We start from the raw sequence: 19,610 nt of genomic DNA on the forward strand, positions 1-19,610 counted from the left end.
TACATAGTCAAAGTTGGATTTGGATCTGGCTGATAACGATCTAAGTATTTTACTAACAAAATCAAGGAGGGCCTGTTCGTCAAAGGCTTTATAATAAAAATAGCTGGCGATTTTAGTGCGATTTCGATTTTTCGAGATTATAATGAGACCTTATTAAGCTTAACTTCAGTTTTTCCAAGGCGTCAACGATCAAAGTTTTTATTTTTTAAATAATTCTTATGAAGGCGTTTTAAGCGAGAGTTTAGTTTTTTCAAGGGGTCAGCGATCAAAGCTTTTGCCTTTCTTACAAAAGAAAGGTTTAAGGTTTGCTTTTGGAAAAACGCTTTTCTCAGATATCTTTAAAAATCGTGCACGGCGAGGGATCGTCCCAGAAAAAAAATCCTATGTCTAGTTTAAAGGTTTAGATGCGTTCTTTCGATTGAATTTTGGCTCGAAACCCGGAACTCAAAGTCTGATTTTTTAGAGCTCTTTTTCTGAAATACTTGAGCGATGTCTGTATCCGCTCTTAAAAATTTGTGTCTTCCATCATTGGAAAACTGCTCGTAAAACCCACAATTTTTATATTTCAGATTTGTAGCCGTGGGGTCGGAGACGAACATTTCATTTTTCGATTCACAATTTTCGACCAGTAAATGTGGTCAAAGCCATTTTAGAGGTATTTTTGGACTATTTTACAGATAACACTATCAAATTAAAAGAATTCAGTTTCAAATAAAAATCCATTCGAAAACATGCGCCATAAACTGCTTGGGCCTAAAATTTGGCTTGCGCGTTTTACGCTGCGCGTGAAGGTGTTCTTTCTGGCTTCTCATAATAGATCATAGTTAATCATAGACTAACATTAAAGACTGAGTACCCTTTAATTTTTTTTCTAATAATGTCAGTCAAATAAGTTTTTCTTAATTAAATATAATTAGGACCCATAATGTACCTTTGAAAAAAATGCATTCGAGGTTTAGTCTAAAAGATTCGAAACTTTAGGTCAAATTCTCACTGGGTGGTATCATTATGTTTCTGAAAACTTTATTGCACCAATATATTTTTCGGAAATTCATCATTTTGCAAGAAAGGCTCTATTTCACCTCTGGTGATATTAAATGGGGTTTTTTTTATATTTTCTTGAGGGCGTATTTAGTGACAGTTGAATTTTTTTCAAGGCGTCAACGATCAAAGTTTGTTTTAAATATTTTATTGAGGGCGTATTTAGTGCAAGTTTTTGTGCAAGGCGTCCACAATCAAAGTTTTTTTTTAAATTATTTTAATGAAGGCGTATTAAGCGAGAGTTTAGTTTTTAAAGGCGTCAGCGATCAAAGCTTTTTTTATATTTTCTTGAGGGCGTATTTAGTGACAGTTGATTTTTTTTCAAGGCGTCAACGATCAAAGTTTGTTTTAAATATTTTCTTGAGGGCGTATTTAGTGGAAGTTTTTTGCAAGGCGTCAACGATCAAAGTTTTTTTAATAATTTCTTGAGGGCGTATTTAGTGAAAGTTTTTTTCAAGACGTCAACGATAAAAGTTTTTTTATTATATTTATGAAGGCGTATTAAGCGAGAGTTTAGTTTTTTCAAGGCATCAGCGATCAATGCTTTTTTATATTTTCTTGTTGGCGTATTTAGTGAAAGTTTTTTTGCAAGGTGTCAACGATCAAAGTTTTTTTTAAATTGTTTTAATGAAGGCGTATTAAGCCAGAGTTTAGTTTTTTTCAAGGCGTCAACGATCAAAGCTTTTTTTATATATTTTCTTGGGGGCGTATTTAGTGACAGTTGATTTTTTTTCAAACCGTCAACGATCAAAGTTTTTTTTAAATATTTTCTTGAGGGCGTATTTAGTGAAAGTTTTTTTTTTCAAGGCGTCAACAATCAAAGTCAAAGAGGGCGTATTTAGTGACAGTTGAATTTTTCAAGCCGTCAACGATCAAAGTTATTTTTTAAATATTTTCTTGAGGGCCTATTTAGTGACAGTTGAATTTTTTCAAGGCGTCAACGATCAAAGTTTGTTTTAAATATTTTCTTGAGGGCGTATTTAGTGCAAGTTTTTGTGCAAGGCGTCCACAATCAAAGTTTTTTTTAAATTATTTTAATGAAGGCGTATTAAGCGAGAGTTTAGTTTTTAAAGGCGTCAGCGATCAAAGCTTTTTTTTATATTTTCTTGAGGGCGTATTTAGTGACAGTTGATTTTTTTTCAAGGCGTCAACGATCAAAGTTTGTTTTAAATATTTTCTTGAGGGCGTATTTAATGGAAGTTTTTTTGCAAGGCGTCAATGATCAAAGTTTTTAATAATTTCTTGAGGGCGTATTTAGTGAAAGTTTTTTTCAAGGCGTCAACGATCAAAGCTTTTTTATATATTTTCTTGAGGGCGTATTTAGTGAAAGTTTTTTTCAAGGCGTCAACAATCAAAGTTTTTTTTAAATTATTTTATGTAAGTAAATACGCCTTTATAAATAATTGAGAGTATAGTTTTGTTTCAAGGCGTCAATAATACAAATTTTTTTTTCAAAATATATTCTTGAGGGCGTATTTAGTGTTAGTTGAGTTTTTTTTCAAGGCGTCAATGATAAAAGATTTTTTTAAATATTTTATTGAGGGCGTATTTAGTGAAAGTTGAGTTTTTTTAAGGGGTCAGCGATCAAAGTTGTTTTTAAAAATTATTTGTATGAAGGCGTATTAAGCGAGACTTTAGTTTTTCTCAAGGCGTCAACGATCAAAGCTTTTTTAAATTATTTTAATGAAGGCGTATTAAGCGAGAGTTTAGTTTTTTTGAAGGCGTCAGCGATCAAAGCTTTTTTTATATATTTTCTTGAGGGCGTATTTAGTGACAGTTGAATTTTTTTCAAGTCGTCAACGATGAAAGTTTTTTTTTAAATATTTTCTTGAGGGCGTATTTAGTGAAAGATTTTTTTTATTATTTTATGTAACTTTATTAATATTAAGAAGGGTTTACAATTTACGACTTTACACGACGACGGTCGGCAGGGACCTTTCGGGCCGTGTCTTAGTCGGGGCGTTAGGGGTGTAAGCCATTTTTTTCCATGGGGGGTGTTGAACACCCATAACACCCCCCTTAGATACGGCCCTGCTGCTGGTCCCAAACAACTCGCATCCCGCTGGAAGAAAGTTATGGCCGTTTGTTGCTGGCTGCCGTTGGCTGGGTTGATTGAATTTGATGAGCCCAATCGATTGCTGCTGCTGTTGGTTGGCCTAGGTGGCAATTAAGACCCGATAAAGCTGGGGCATGAAATTTGGGATTTTGATTGTGTGATTGTGTGTGTGTGTGTGTGTGTGTGTGTGTGTGTGTGTGTGTGTGTGTGTGTGTGTGTGTGTGTGTGTGTGTGTGGTAGAGGAATCGTGTTTTTTTCTGCAAACTGACTAATTTGATAATTGGAAGGTGGCTGGGGTTGGGCCACACGACCTCAACGGACGTGACGATGACGGTCTGTAATGGCTGGATGGGTATTACTAGTTTTGGGCATTTGATTGGGCTTAATCGGTCAATTGAGGGCTGCGGGGGAGCAGTAGTGGAACCATACATGAGAATTGGAATTATTCAAAAGTGGATAAGTTGGTGGCTAATTTTAGCTAGTAGTGATTAGGCTCGTAATTGGAACCGATTTTCATCTGTTAGTCTCAGGCAATTGAACGTTATTAGTAATTGGTTAAGTAAGTTGTTACACTACACCCAAAGGAAAAATATATCTCAAAATCTGCAACATTGGATTTGCTGCAGAAAATGTCATATTTTATAACATTTTTTGCAGCAAGCCCGTAGATCATTTTTGCCCGCGTGTAAAAATTTCAGCGATCTGCAGTTCTCACCAACACATATAATGCTGTTCCGTTCCCGAGCAACACTCCAAATAGAAGCATATGTTGGTGCTCTTTCACTCACTTGTCATCAAGCGTCCATGGCGCGGTGGTAGCGTGTCGGATCAATAACCAAGAAGTTTGTGGTTCAATCCTCGTTCTGTTAAGGGTTTTTTTGTGAAATACAACCAAAAACCGTCGGTAATGTCGATAATTGTCGGTAACGGGCAAAAATGTCATACTCCTATATCGCAAAAATTGCATGGGGACAGATTTCATGCAGATTCTGATATACTTTCATGCCGCCATGCATCACAATCATGCGACTGCCAGTTGGGTGTAGTTTAATTAGTTGGTTGCAAAACAAACTATACATAATCTTTTCCAGATAGCTAGATTTTCAAAGTCACGCTTTTGTTGTTTGTATACCATTTATGGAAAACATCGAAAAATATTGTTTCATGAATATTTAAAGAGATAGTATAAGTTATTGTAAAGGATTATTTCTCTAAGTAATCGAAAATCGATTTTTATTTGTAATTTTTATTCAAGAAAATTTTGTCCTAGGAGAGACGATATTTTGCATCATTGGTTGCTCCTTACAAGTCATGTGAATATTTAAAAATCTTTATCTTAAGGGTACACAGCAACCATCGAAGTTGTTGTCTTCTTATTCTAAAATTGTAGAACTTACGTACCCAATCCTGAAATGATTTGATTATAAAAATTGTATTTTTTTGTAAATCCTAATGAAAATAGTAGCTTAAGGGATGAATTAACAAAATATCTATCGATAGTTTCCATTGCTTTGAAGATACTAAAATGTCTGTAACAAAAATCTGGGTGCAAAAGCTCTGGTTGATGTGCACCGTTAAGGTTTGACTAAAAGAAATTCGCCGACTTGTTTTAGTCAAATTTGCAAAATCCGTTCCCAAAAATCAGAAAAACCATTTTAGCAAAAACATACTGTCAATTATGAAGATAATTTTACAATCCAAATTTGGCAAATCGCCATTTTCCAACAGCTCGCCATTGCCAAATACAATTCAATGTCATCCAACGGTCGACCATCTTGGGGGCCCACACAAGAGGGGCGCCATTATTTCCACTAATTTCGGCTAATCAGCCCCCACACGCAAATTTGGGGCCGAAATTTGGAGAGGGTGGAGGCCCAAATCGAGGCGTCTGATTGCACATGATTATCGCATAATGAAATTTTCAACAAGCATTCAAATCGATTAGCGTGAATAACAAACATCCACTTTTGCACCAGAAGATGCCTTAATTCGACGATTTTCCGGTGTTGCTCCAAAGTGGGTGAGGGTGGGTGCTGGGTGGGAGGCTCCTATTATGACTTGGCCTCACGGAGGAAAAAAACAATCATCATAGGCCAGTTAGGTCTCTCTCTCACGTGGATATTGGTGTGCAAATAAGAACGTGCTACCAAAAGGTAGGTTTGGTCCATTAAATAAATCATGGAAATAACACACAGGGAAAACAATTTGCCCTCCCGGGGTTTCGTCGCGGAATGCCTTTAATGGTTTAATTCGTTGAAGAATTGTTGCTCCAAAACGCGCTCGATCGAGGGAGAGAGTGTGCGAGAAAAGGAAACTGAGTGGTTATGATTTATTTTATGAGTTCGATAAATCAACTAACTTCTGATCCCGCAGGGGCAGCGGAATCAAACTCATTACTCGAGGACGAGTTTGAGTGCCGCTGATTGCCTTCGCCACTTTGGGGACAGCAAGGTGAGTTGTCAAATGAAAAGGGATGTTCACCAATTTTAGTATAAACATAAAAAAATGATAATGCATTTGAGATATCAAAATTTCAAATGAGCAGGGAAATTCATTTAATTTAAGAAATATTTTACAAAACTATTTTCATATCTTCCAATGAAAGTCAATAGTTTTGAAGTTTAAGTGGGAAAAGGTCGGGCAATTTGACTGTAGATGAAAATAAACATTCGTTTCAGTTTTGTCATTAAAAAATAGTATTGAAAAACTTAAATTTAAAAGGTTGATAGTGGTTATTTGTATAAGCTAAGAAGGAATTGCAACTCTTTAAAAATATTATGTAAAATCATCTGATTAAACAATAATACAATGTTAAAAATGATGCAGTGTTCAAAACAGAGCAAATAAAAAAAAATATTTTCTATTTTATCATGATCAAATATGGTGAGGATGATTAAAATTTGATTGAAGATTGTTTTAAAATAAAGTGTTCCTTTACACAATGCTCAGGATTTTTTTGCTTTCAAAATTATGATTGTGTTGAAATTTGTTGTTTTTGAGCTCAAATGAATCACTAACCCTATTCATTAGTGATCATCACGATTGGCATTCTTTCACATTTTTGCAATGAGTCATAAACAAAGACTGTTTTGTGTATGACATGATGTTGGCATGATGAAATAAGAATTCAAAGAAAGTTTTTTTTAATGTTTAAGAAAGAATTTATCATTTTCCATAGAAATCATATTAAAAGATAACGAAAAACTAAACCAAGTGGACACTTTTTTGAAATCTCAGAATTTCACAAAATAAAAATAAAAAAATTGGTCCTTGTCGGTCATAGCTGTTGAAAGTAACCCGTGAAAATTTACCCATCGATTGTTGGATTTGCCTTGAACAGCCGTTTCAAGCAGATGTTCCAGAACCATGCCAACATCTTTGAATAACATATTTTAATAAAATAATTATGGATTATCCAAAGCATCGATTATTCGGAATTCGATTTAAAAGAAAAATCGAATTATGATTTTTTTTTTCCTTTTTTTCTTTTTTCCTTTTTTTCTTCTTTTGACATCCAATTTATGCTCTGCAGCCCCAGTCTAGCCAAATTTGAGTGATTGATTTTTTTTAAGTTACCAAATGCAGTTTTTTTACCACCGTGATGATTTTCGTGATGCTATTATCCGAAGTGAAGTTTTACCAAGGCATTCAGATAATCGAATCTGGACTGTAGGGGAAGGTGGAGCAAGTGTAACAAGCTAAGGAACTGCATTAAAAACGAAAAAAAAATCTGATTTTTTGATAATCATCTTATTCCAGGTCTTTACTAAGACTTTGATAAAACAAGTTTCTAAAAAATCCTCTTTTTCACGATATAAAAATTGATTTTAAAATTATTGATTTTCAATACATTCTACTAAACTAGTGGAACAAGACGAACAACCCATTGGGGCAAGAGGAACAATGCATAAAATAGCATGTTAATTTGCTAACAATTGAACTGTTATCAATTTGACACGTCAGATAAGAATGTATTTGAAACGTTTCTTTAATTTTTAGATGAAATAATAATATTTTAGAGCAATTCCATGTCAAATAGGGAATCGGTTGTACCGGACCCTCTACGATTTCGATGAAACTCTGTAGACATGTTATCCTACGCTTAGGTAAGCAAATTTTATGTATATTGAGCCAGTTTCACTTCACAGAAAAAAATAATGTAAATTTGGAAGCTGTAATTTTTGAAGGTCGGATATTACCTCTTTTATGATGTAATTTTACCTCAATTTAGACTGAAAAAGTGACATTACACCAGAAAAGTGGTAAAATTACACATTTTCAGGTTAAATTACACCTTTTTCCTGACATAAAAGATGTACCCCAGATGTAATATTACCATGATTTTTTTTTCTGTGTTGATAATGACATTTGAGAACGGCGTAAGTATTTTCAATATTTTTGTAATTCGACATTTAATTATCGCTGTATCTTGAAGCCGTTGCATCGTATCAGAAAGTGGTCCAATACAAACTTGTAGGAAATGTGATGGGCTTTCCAAAAAAATACACTGAAAGAAAAAAAACATGCCACTTCTATGAGATTTTTTGATTTTTAAGTTTAAAAGTAAATTTTGAAGGTGAGTTCCCGATTATTTTTTTTCGTTCAACATTTTTGTGGAAATAACCTAACTTGTTATAAAAAGACTCACGAAAAGTGCAGGATGGAGCAACGGACCTTAAAAAAATACAATAATCATTTACTGTAACTGTTTTTTTTTAAGTGAAAATTTTTCAAAAACCGAATACTAGAATCGATTCTCTAGACAATTTTACAGAAAAGTCTCCATATTGACCACTGTCCTAAGTTCAATCCTTGTGTAGTTACAGAAGCTTTAAAAATAAAAATGCTGAAAAATTGATTTTTGGATGGTTTTTGACAGTTTCTATATGGCAGATTTGATTTTTCAGTCTAGTAAATATTTTTACCGGAAAGCTCGTCCAATTTTCCATAAGATTGTCTTTGACCATATTTAAATTGGAAGTATGGGCTTACAGATATAAGCTAATTGCATTGCTCAGAACTGATTACAGAATACTTTTTGTACTTTCCAAATATTATAAGAAACAAAAGTTTTGAAAAAACTTAATTCAATCTTATGCCCCTTGGCACGTCGATTTGGTGGTTATGTGGTAGTGGTAGTAGAATCAACTAATTGCATTGCTAGCAACAATTCCTCATACTGAAAATAATCAAAATTGTAAAAATTACGCCCGTACGAGCGATTGTTCCTCTTGCCCCATATGGTCGTCTTGCCCCACTTTCTCATACAAAAGATAAATTAAAAAAAAAATCCCAAAATTACAAAAAAACTTAAGTTTCAGTTCACATTCTCAATTTAAACCATCGTTTTTCCACTTTTGAAAAAGCTCCGTAAATCGAAAATAGTTTACAAAATGACGACTAATAAATAATATGGAGTACAGCTGTCATGATTCTAGAAGAATAAATCAAATTTTAATTTCTAGTAACCTGATCAAGCTGTTCTCACCACCAACTGCTTTGCCCTATTCGTGATTAAAAGCTATCTTGGGGCTTCTCAAGTCGTTAAGCTCCTCCTCCAAGAAGCCACAAAGCATGTTGTGGCTCGTGGCTCTTTCTGCTCAGGTGTCACGACATCAAACATTACACGACCGTTCGCTCTCTTTATCAGCCACACACTCCTTCAAGAAGGCAGAAAAACCAACTAATTTACAGCTACTTTAAATCAATTCTCCGCCGTGAGGAAATAAATCTTGGCTCTTTCCAGCTGTTTGCGAGTAATTTCGCCTGATTGTTGGCCGCCGCCAGGCACAATCAATGAAACTGAAGAAGGAGAGGAAATTCGCGGCGATGAATGGATTGGGATTCATTGGGAATGATGAGCGTAGCTGCTGCCACAATGGTTGTGTGATGGTGCGGAATGTTGGCTGGGAGGAAGCAATTCAGCAAAGCGCCAGCATAAACTGGAACTGAGCGTGGGGAACGTGGAATGCGAATTCCGGCGGTGAGAGGGATCTGGGAACCCGGGGAGCAATCAATTGGTGAATCGAATTTGCTTTTTGTGCGGATTCTGATGTAACTGAAGGTTAGCGTTTACATGGAATTTGCGTGAAATGTGTCATTTCGACAATTTTTTACATTGCTTTAAAACGATTTACACTTCCAAATTTCAAAATATCACTTCCTTCGTCATATTTCTGCCCCATCATTTTTCACCCAAACTAATGTGTTCATGTGCCACTCACACTCGAGACAAGTATCCTCTCGTCGGTAAGGCTTGGCGTAAAAAACAACAAGAAATCATGCCAACCCAAAAACGGTCCCTCTTTTCCACACGGTCTCCGATAATAGTCCTCTCGAAACTGCTTTTTTTTGCTTTGTTTGGATAGATATCGGTTCCTGTGGGGAGACCCACGTCAGAACTGTCAATCCCCGGGACCGCTTTCAAGAGTGAATATTTTATCATAAGTGATGATGATATTCAAACGATTGCTCGCTTTCGGGCGCTTCTCTTCCGGGGAGCGAGACCATTCCGCGCAGATCCCAGATTTGGACCGGGCAAGGTTTCAGGCCAAGTTACGACGACGGGAAAGAAGTGGGTACTTTTCTTTACGACGACCCTCTCATAGAGTAGAGGATGCATAAACATAAGCCGTTGCCGGTGTCGGCGTCCATTTTGAAGCCGCGCACGCATATGGCCATAGTCCGGATGATGGAAATAAAGGAGAACCTGCGTATGAATATATTATGTGTCGATGCCCCTTTTCGAACGAGTGAATCTAAAGCCATACGATGGCCTTTTGGAAGGAGCACTTCCGCAGAAGTGCTTGAATTTCAAACGTTACAAATGGATGATGGTTGAACTTAATGGCAGGTGAAATTGTAGAGCTAGGAAAGGAAATGTAGAACAGGTCAGTACCACGGCTTCGTTTGAAATGTTCTGAGAGAAGTTCAATACACTTCTATAGACATTTTATGAGATTTGAATGTCGCTCGTTGCTTTTTGACGTTCCAAGAAAACGCATTTTAATGTTTGACCTTGAATAAACAAAAACATAGCATGCAATGTAAACAATAACAAACACATTTTGTTTGGCTGACCATTCTGTGCACTGTCCCGAAGCTTGGTTGAATTTGGTGGCCGAAGTTAAAATTACAATTGTTGTTGGTAGTAGGTCTTGTACGTGTGTCAAACGCGTTCTGATCTGAAATCCCTTTGGCCAGTTGTCGCACTTACAGCAATTTTCAGGCTATGTCAAGATAGCACGACAAGATTGAAATTTCTTTCATATGAAAAGTGACAACAATTTTTCGGTTTTTATTGAATATCTCAAGATTGAAATCAAATTTTAAAAATCTGTGAAGGTCAAAAGGTGAGGCATTGTGAGCCGCATAAAATGGCGTTCATAACTTAACGGCGTATCATTCACTAGCCATGGCTCCTCAATGTCCTTCTCAAATCTGTGCCACATCACGTGCCATTGCCACCCAGCAAATTCATTGCTCTCGTTAAGGCGAATAATTTATGAAACGCGTAAAATCCCACACCTCGTATCACACTACGCGTGGGTTTACACTCCAATCTCTTCACTCTAGCCGGTTCAGCACTGGACAGTTAGCAGCTGGGTTCCCCTCTTACAACGGACACCGGACCTCCGATTCCAAAGCACAGCTACCGTACAGTAGTCCCGGCGATAGCATCATGTACGATGAGATCGCACCCCTCACACTCACCTACCATCCACACCCCCTCCCAGCGAACTTCCACCCATCGTAATCATAAATCCAAATCAAATCATAACGCGAATTTACCACCCGCAGTGCATAATGATCCAGAAGTGGCACTCCAGAGCAAATTCATGGCGTGCGGCGGCGTTCCCTGTTCAACTCCTATGCGTCGAAATCCAATGCCACCGTGTTGAGGATGAGGACCAGGGCCAAAACCGGTATAATATTTGCAGTAAACGAGAGCTGGTATGGGCCCTGGGTGCGAATGCAATTGACGTGCAGTTATTTGAAAACGGGCTTGTTACTGGACAAACGTGATTGTATCAGGCGAGCATTACTGGCATAGTTTTGATGGTGGAGCCAATAAAGTATTAACAAAGATTGCAGTAGCTTAAATCCAGATAAATATCAACTAAGTTTTTAAAAAAATATTTAAAACAATCTAGCCAAATATTAAATTTTATTTTTGTAAGTGGTTTAACTTGATAAAAGAAGTTTTATGTTCAATAAAAGCAACAAAAATGGAATTTAATCCTCTGTATGAAATATTTCTCAATAATAGCTATTTCTATTTGAGACATGAAAACCGTGATCTACCGTTTATTTTAAATGGTCCAATAAACAAAATTGACATTTTTTTGCTTTTTAGGTGTTTTTGAAAAAGCAGGGATATTCAAAAATACCCAAAAATAAAAAAAAATGTTTATTGGACCCTTTTCCAAAAAAAACTTTAGTACCGTCATCTGGGCCGAAACATGACACATGGGGTGAATTGGGACAGCTGTTTAAGCTTTGTTACTGTACAATATTTGGATATTTTTGATAAGTTTCGGATGGAACAGACACAGGACATCAAAAATAGTGCCAAGTTTTCCAAATTTCATGCTTTTGAGTGCTCTAAAAACTGCTGTCCCTATTCAGACTGTAGTCCCGATTAATCCCAGATGACGGCAGAGTTTATTCGTCAAAATATTGATTTTCCAGTTTTCAAAGGATTATTTCGAAATTAAGGAAAAATTAGTCCAATCCAAAAGTGTCCGTATTCATTTTATATCATCTCCAAAAGATTTATTTATTTATTTTTTTATTTTTTTCAATGCTAAAATTTTAGAATGTTAGATGTTGGATTCAGAAAAGTAGTCGGAATTGGAGTAGGAGCTGGCAAAGTCGAGTATTTTTGAGGATCCGGAGAAGGATGCAGAATGCGCCAAGTTTGAATCTGAGCCGGAGTCGGAGTCTGCAAATTTTAAAAGCCTGGAGTTGAAGTCGAAATTAGTGGTGGGCAAAAAAAGAGCGAGCCGCTCAAAGAGCCGGTTCATTAAAAAGAGCGAACAAACCATGGCTCACAAAAAAAGAACCGCGGTTCTTTTTTAAACTCCGGTCTTTTGAAAAAAATCGTTCCAAGACAGAAGAATTTCTAAACTTTTGTTATAAATATATTTTTTTTGATTTCCATCAAATTGTAGTGTTGAATTTGTTTTTGAGAATTGAAAGTACAATTTCAAATATCTCAATACTACTAAAAATACTAACATCCCTAGTAACATTTCTAAACTTACAGGTTTTATCAAGGTTCTGAAAACCCTCATACGGCCTAAATAAGCTTTTATGGCCTACTTAAAACCTAAAATGTTACTAGGGATTGTTTCTTTGTTTTTTTTTTCAAATACTTCACTGCCCATGTTCGCATAAATGTCCCATATGCAAAAAAAAGCAAACTGAGAAAAACGCAAGGCAAGTTTGTCCCACACTTAAGGCTACGTGTCAAGTTTTCACTTAAAAACTGGATTTCCTCCTGATTTCTAGGACAAAGTACTCGATGTTATAGGCTTTTCTGAAAGGGCACACGGTTTTGAACCAAGCTGCATCAATAACACAAAAGCGATGATAATGCATATGGGACATTTATGCGATCAGGGGCAGTTAAGGATAAAAAAAAACGGCAGGTTAAGTATGGATGCCATTCAATTATTCAAACGTTTAGGTAGAAATGTTGACCTTTGGTTTTCAAGGGCATCTTCTCGTTTATAGTTTTTTATTATAATTTATGTAATTCCAATGCAAAATAGCTTTAAAAATCACACAAATAAAAAAAATATAATTTTCTTCCATATTTTGAAAAAGACCGAAAGAGCCGTTCAAAAGAGCGGCTCTTTTTAATGAGCGAACGAAAATGAGCGGCTCTTAAAAAAGAGCGGTTTTGCCCACCTCTAGTCGAAATAATTGAAATTTGCTGAAGTCGGCAATTTTTAAACAATTTCGTATAAGAGATGATGTTTGATGTTGGAGTCAGAGTTGTCGGAGCCGGATCTATTTGAAGAGCTGGAGACGGAGTTGGAGTTAGAAAGCAATAGTCAGAGTCAAATTCACTGAATTAGACGAATCCGTAAACTAAGTCGTCGAAAAGGCTTCCTGACTTCGCAATCCTGATATCCATTGAAATGTTTTGTAATTTCGCTCAGTTAAAAGTTTTGAATTATATGTATTTTTTTTTCAAGACATAAGCTGCCCACCATTGAAAAAACGGCTAATATCCACGTTTGGCTGCCGATGCGAAAAACAAAACGGCTAATATGCCACTCTTATGGGAAATTGCCTTGACGGAGATTTGGTGACAAACACTAAAACGCGTTTTCCTCGGAATACTTGATTAGGCATAATAGCCGAATTTTCAATTATGGGCAGTAAGGGTGGTCCTATCCAAGAGAATGTGGCTACAAAAATAGAGATTTTCGTAAAAATGGGGAAAAAACAAAAAAACAAACATTGCAAAAATATTAACTCTTCGTCGTTTGAACAGATTTTATACCTCTATGCAAATTGTTGTTTATTACTATAGGGCTTTCAAGAAAATTAGTTTATGTGAAAATAACATTTCTCAATTTTCACAAGTCTGCGTACGTTTTCAAAAAGCTGTATCTTTGAATCCTGTTGATGAACTTCTCGAATTTTTAGATTTTTTTCCTGTGAAATTTTTCAAGAAATTAAAAAAAATATGTTCAGACAGGCTTTTTGGTCCGGACATGGTCAAAGACTTTTTAAAGTTTGATACGACCTTTTCAAATGCTAGGTGAGTTATAATTTTTTGAAAACGTCGTACCAAACTTAAAAAAATACCGTTTTGACCGCATCTGGACCAAAGAGCATTTGACTGATAATATTGTTATCGCATTACTCGGTAAATTTCACAAAACACTCACACATATTGGAGAAGGGCATCAACAGGATCCGTTATGAAAACAAACGCGCGAAAACTTTTACTATGTTTTGTCTTTTTATTACGAGCATTTTATTCAACAAAAAGATCATCGCCTTTATTTTTCAGCCACGGCCTTTTCTAAAAAAAATACAAAGTTTTTTTTCTCTATCTTGACGTCACAAACGACATTTAATAGTTTCATACGACCTTTACAAATGTTAAGTGCCGAAAAAACAACAGCATTAGTGGAACACTTTCAACCAGGGTTACCAGGTCAAAGACCGAGCCACGTAGCCTAGTGGTAACGCTTCCGCCTCGTAAGCGGTAGATCGGGGTTCAAATCCCGGCTCGGACCAACACAACTGGTGATCTTTTCCCTTCTGGAATCGATTGCTTAGTAAAGGGAAGGTAGTGTATCGTCACAAACTGGACCTTATCACGACACCTTAGGGAGGCGACCTATGGAATGTTAACATTAACCTAAACATGTTAACATTAGTTGAGTGAAAAACTGCCACTGAATCCGCTTTGTAAATGCCGGCCCCGATACTCTTCACGGGTGTTCCCCTCAGGAACTGGGAAAGATTTACTTTTTACCAGGTCAAAAATTTTAAAATTTGGCAAAGTATCGATAAAAAATCTGGAAAAATCTGGTAGACGAAAATCTTACAGTTTTGAATGGTGGAGGGGAAGGAATATATGGATTAATTAAAAAGTTTGTAGAATTTAGATGTTTTGACTGATTTTATGGCCACAAAATTGATAAATTGCCATTTTCTTTAAGAAAAACACATTGTAAATTTTTCGATCTTCAATTAAATTCGTTCATTTAAATCAAAAAGTTGTTCAAAATGGCCATAAAGCGAAAAATCTGGCAAAATCTGTCTAAGTCTGGCACAGAGAAAGATGGCATTCCCAGATTTATCTGGCAAACTGGTAACCCTGCTTTCAACCATTATTGCAGATGTGAAATGAATGAAGACCTCAATGACAAATTTCCTGAAAGAAACCAGTTTGTACAAAACAATTTGAACCTTTTTTCCAAGACATGAATGCCACAAAAGTGGTAAAGTGTCTATAATATAAAACTTTGCACTTGCAACTTTTCATATGCGTTCAAGAGAGCTAAAATCGGTTAAAACTACGAAGAAATACGATTTTAAAAAACGATCCAAGTCTGATTTCGATTTCGATTGATTTGTTAACCCCTAATTTTATTAAACGAATTTTGAAGGGGCACAAAAACTTTAAATAAAATGCATATGGCTTAACTTCTTATCAACTTCTTGTCTTTTAAAAAATATAATTGCTATTATTTATTCCTAAATAACACTACACTAAATATATTAATTTCAAATCGACTCACACAAGACTGACCCAACAAATCATCTCCCGAAAATAAAAATAAAATACAAAACACAAAGTAACACCCGCTAACAGTTCCAGCCCATAGTTCAAACAGCACGCGTGACCCTTTTGCACATTATAACACCTAACGAGTGGTTTAGGCTGTGTCTTCAAATTGTTTCAACCATCACATTTGGCGCAACAAATTCCGCCTCGGATTAGTGCAAATCTCAACGGTTTTGACGCTCCTCTGCAGCGTAAAATATTAACGCTAGAACTTATCCCAACGCAAAGGGGTGCGGACCCAAGTGCGGAACTGTTCAATATCTTGAACAAATAGAAGAGGCCCGTGAGCGCAAATTGCTAGGGGAAAAACCAAGTACTGCAAGTGGTGAAGGGTTCGGAAATTGCATTTGCTACGGTTTGACACGTCCCCTTAATTGAGTAAGAAATGACGCCATTAAAAAACTCGGAATGACGACATGAAAAATCAATTTGGTGGTTGCGTTAGAGGATTAAGAGTGAGAGTGCTGCAATTTGTATCAATTTATGACTCATCAATCTTAACGCGTTGATTTTAATACATTTACTTTGATTCAATCCTGAGACATTTTGTTTTATTTTGTAACATTCAAGTACAGTTCAGGAATTCTCACAAAGTCTTCAAAGGTAACACTTTCCGAAAATGTGAGATATCTTGGCATCATTCAAGTGTGAAGGGTTGTTTCTTCTGAAAGCAATCGAGTAAAATATACGTAAAGATTGGAGGTACTCGACAAAAATGGCTCTTATTTTCATTTCTCCGATTTTGTTTTGATTTTGTTTTCTCTCCATCAAGTGCAGCACGATGATTGCCCGATTTTCGTTGATGCTGGGTTGGTTAGATAAACACAACCCGAGGTTTGATATATTTCGAGAGATTGAGCGTTTCCTAAGATTTGCTATCGTTTTGAAGGAGCTATCGTGACTGAGGGGTATTTTTGGAGACCTAATAAAAAATGAACGTGTGAAGAGGAAGTAGAATTGAAGCACTTTTGAGAAGGTCATATTGATCAACTAATTATAATTAACAAACAACTTTTGAAAATAATTCTTGAAACTGATCCCAATCTTGACCAAACATGCCCATTTGGCGCGAATGCTAATTGATTGAAACTCCAAAAACAAAACCAGACTAACGCCAACCATTCCATAAATCTCCCCTGCCATTCGAGCTGCTCTGCGTGGGAGCTCCGGAGTCCGGTGGAGTCCTGTTTCCGTACAAGCGTTCGTAGTCCATGGTCAGGCGAGATTATGAGGAAACTCAAAACCTCTTGGAAGCAGAGTAAGGTGAGTGTGCCATTGTTGGGCAAACTTCAAACCATGATTATTCTTAACTAGTCGTTTTTCGTGTAAAAAAATCATAATTAAAAAAAATCATAGTTTTTTTTGGCTCTCAACCAATATCAGACCAATAACAAATTTTGTTATGATAACATAAACTGTTTTTAAACCCATATGCAAAAATGGATTTTTCAAAAAAAAACCATAACAATTTTTGTTATTTTAACGGTATTTATTATTGAAATGGCATGAATTTAGTTATTACCGTCTGCCCGGGTCACTCATCTACTCACCAACATATTCACTAACTCATTCGCTCACAAACTCATTCACTCACTTATTCACTTACTCAATCACTCATTCATTCACTCACTCATTCACTGAATCAATCACTCAACCAATCACTCACTCATTCTCTCACTCATTCACTCACTCATTCACTCACTCATTCACTCACTCATTCACTCACTCATTCACTCACTCATTCACTCACTCATTCACTCACTCATTCACTCACTCATTCACTCACTCATTCACTCACTCATTCACTCACTCATTCACTCACTCATTCACTCACTCATTCACTCACTCATTCACTCACTCATTCACTCACTCATTCACTCACTCATTCACTCACTCATTCACTCACTCATTCACTCACTCATTCACTCACTCATTCACTCACTCATTCACTCACTCATTCACTCACTCATTCACTCACTCATTCACTCACTCATTCACTCACTCATTCACTCACTCATTCACTCACTCATTCACTCACTCATTCACTCACTCATTCACTCACTCATTCACTCACTCATTCACTCACTCATTCACTCACTCATTCACTCACTCATTCACTCACTTATTCACTCACTTATTCACTTGCTCAATCACTCATTCATTAACTGACCCATTAATTCACTCATTCACTCACTCATTCACTCAATCAATCACTCACTCATTCACTCACTCATTCACTCACTCATTCACTCATTCATTCACTCACTTATGCACTCATTCATTCACTCACTTATTGGCTGACTCAACCACCATTCATTTACTCAGTCACTCATTCACCAATTTATTCACTCACTCACTCATTCACCAATTTATTCACTCACTCACTCATTCACTCACTTATTGACTGACTCAACCACTGATTCGTCCATTAACTTTGAAACTTGCAGTATTTTAGGTTTTTTATTTCTTAAACTCAAAACAGGACCACGGACTCTTTTCCGCCTTTAGCTACTTCCCCGGGTTCTGCCCCACGTCGAACACAAAACGAGTGTGATTAAAATGTCAACATTGCTAAAGATCGACATAAACTTTAATTTTATGTGCGCCTCTCGAACTGAACTGAAATTTGACTCCTAATTGGTGGCAAAACTGGGAGGGGACCCCAAAAGGAAGGAATCCGTTTCTCTCCCTCGAAGAAAACGAAGAAAATTAGTGGTCTATGCAGTGACGGGGACAACCAGCTAACGAGGAAGCTTCAAGCTGCTGCTGCTGATCGAAGATCAGAGATTTTTTTCGGGTCTCCGCTTCGTCGAACAAGAAAGCGACTAAATCGCGCGCGCTCGTGTCACTCGTTCAAAATTTTTTAATCAGTTGTGATTGGGAACAAGCTGTCAAAGAGAGAGAGTGTTGCGTTCTTCTTGGTTGACTACCCGGTGCCGTCAACTAATCGCCGACAAATCCGACGGTTGTTTGACATACGTTTTTACACCTCGCGTCCCGTAATCAGTCGGCTTAGCCCACTCGTCGTCGTCGTGCTGGTGTTTTGAACCCGCTAACGACTGCATCAACGATCAATCAACGCTAGCGAAAACAGCGTGGACCGGCTAATAATGACTTGCGGGGTTGGGGGAGTTCGAAGGAGTGTCACAGTTGAGAGGAGGTCAATGGATCGCCACGAGGTTCATTACTGATTCAAAGATTCAAAGATTCAAAGATTCAAAGATTCAAAGATTCAAAGATTCAAAGATTCAAAGATTCAAAGATTCAAAGATTCAAAGATTCAAAGATTCAAAGATTCAAAGATTCAAAGATTCAAAGATTCAAAGATTCAAAGATTCAAAGATTCAAAGATTCAAAGATTCAAAGATTCAAAGATTCAAAGATTCAAAGATTCAAAGATTCAAAGATTCAAAGATTCAAAGATTCAAAGATTCAAAGATTCAAAGATTCAAAGATTCAAAGATTCAAAGATTCAAAGATTCAAAGATTCAAAGATTCAAAGATTCAAAGATTCAAAGATTCAAAGATTCAAAGATTCAAAGATTCAAAGATTCAAAGATTCAAAGATTCAAAGATTCAAAGATTCAAAGATTCAAAGATTCAAAGATTCAAAGATTCAAAGATTCAAAGATTCAAAGATTCAAAGATTCAAAGATTCAAAGATTCAAAGATTCAAAGATTCAAAGATTCAAAGATTCAAAGATTCAAAGATTCAAAGATTCAAAGATTCAAAGATTCAAAGATTCAAAGATTCAAAGATTCAAAGATTCAAAGATTCAAAGATTCAAAGATTCAAAGATTCAAAGATTCAAAGATTCAAAGATTCAAAGATTCAAAGATTCAAAGATTCAAAGATTCAAAGATTCAAAGATTCAAAGATTCAAAGATTCAAAGATTCAAAGATTCAAAGATTCAAAGATTCAAAGATTCAAAGATTCAAAGATTCAAAGATTCAAAGATTCAAAGATTCAAAGATTCAAAGATTCAAAGATTCAAAGATTCAAAGATTCAAAGATTCAAAGATTCAAAGATTCAAAGATTCAAAGATTCAAAGATTCAAAGATTCAAAGATTCAAAGATTCAAAGATTCAAAGATTCAAAGATTCAAAGATTCAAAGATTCAAAGATTCAAAGATTCAAAGATTCAAAGATTCAAAGATTCAAAGATTCAAAGATTCAAAGATTCAAAGATTC

At 36.1% G+C, this 19,610-nt stretch overlaps 1 protein-coding gene across 1 annotated transcript in view; it reads left to right on the forward strand.

The window, feature by feature from the left end:
* Nucleotides 1-16,643: 16,643 nt before the first annotated feature.
* Nucleotides 16,644-19,610, forward strand: part of LOC119766048 (ataxin-8-like) — a gene marked incomplete at its 3' end in the record, with an annotated part of 6,825 nt that continues 3,858 nt past the window's right edge. Inside the window, exon 1 of the mRNA XM_038250408.1 lies at nucleotides 16,644-16,679. Within this exon, the coding sequence (XP_038106336.1) occupies nucleotides 16,644-16,679 (36 nt within the window). The remainder of the gene's footprint in view (nucleotides 16,680-19,610) is intronic.

This window comes from Culex quinquefasciatus, chromosome 2 (genome assembly GCF_015732765.1).
Source record: "Culex quinquefasciatus strain JHB chromosome 2, VPISU_Cqui_1.0_pri_paternal, whole genome shotgun sequence".
NCBI classification, from domain to species: Eukaryota; Metazoa; Arthropoda; class Insecta; order Diptera; family Culicidae; genus Culex; species Culex quinquefasciatus.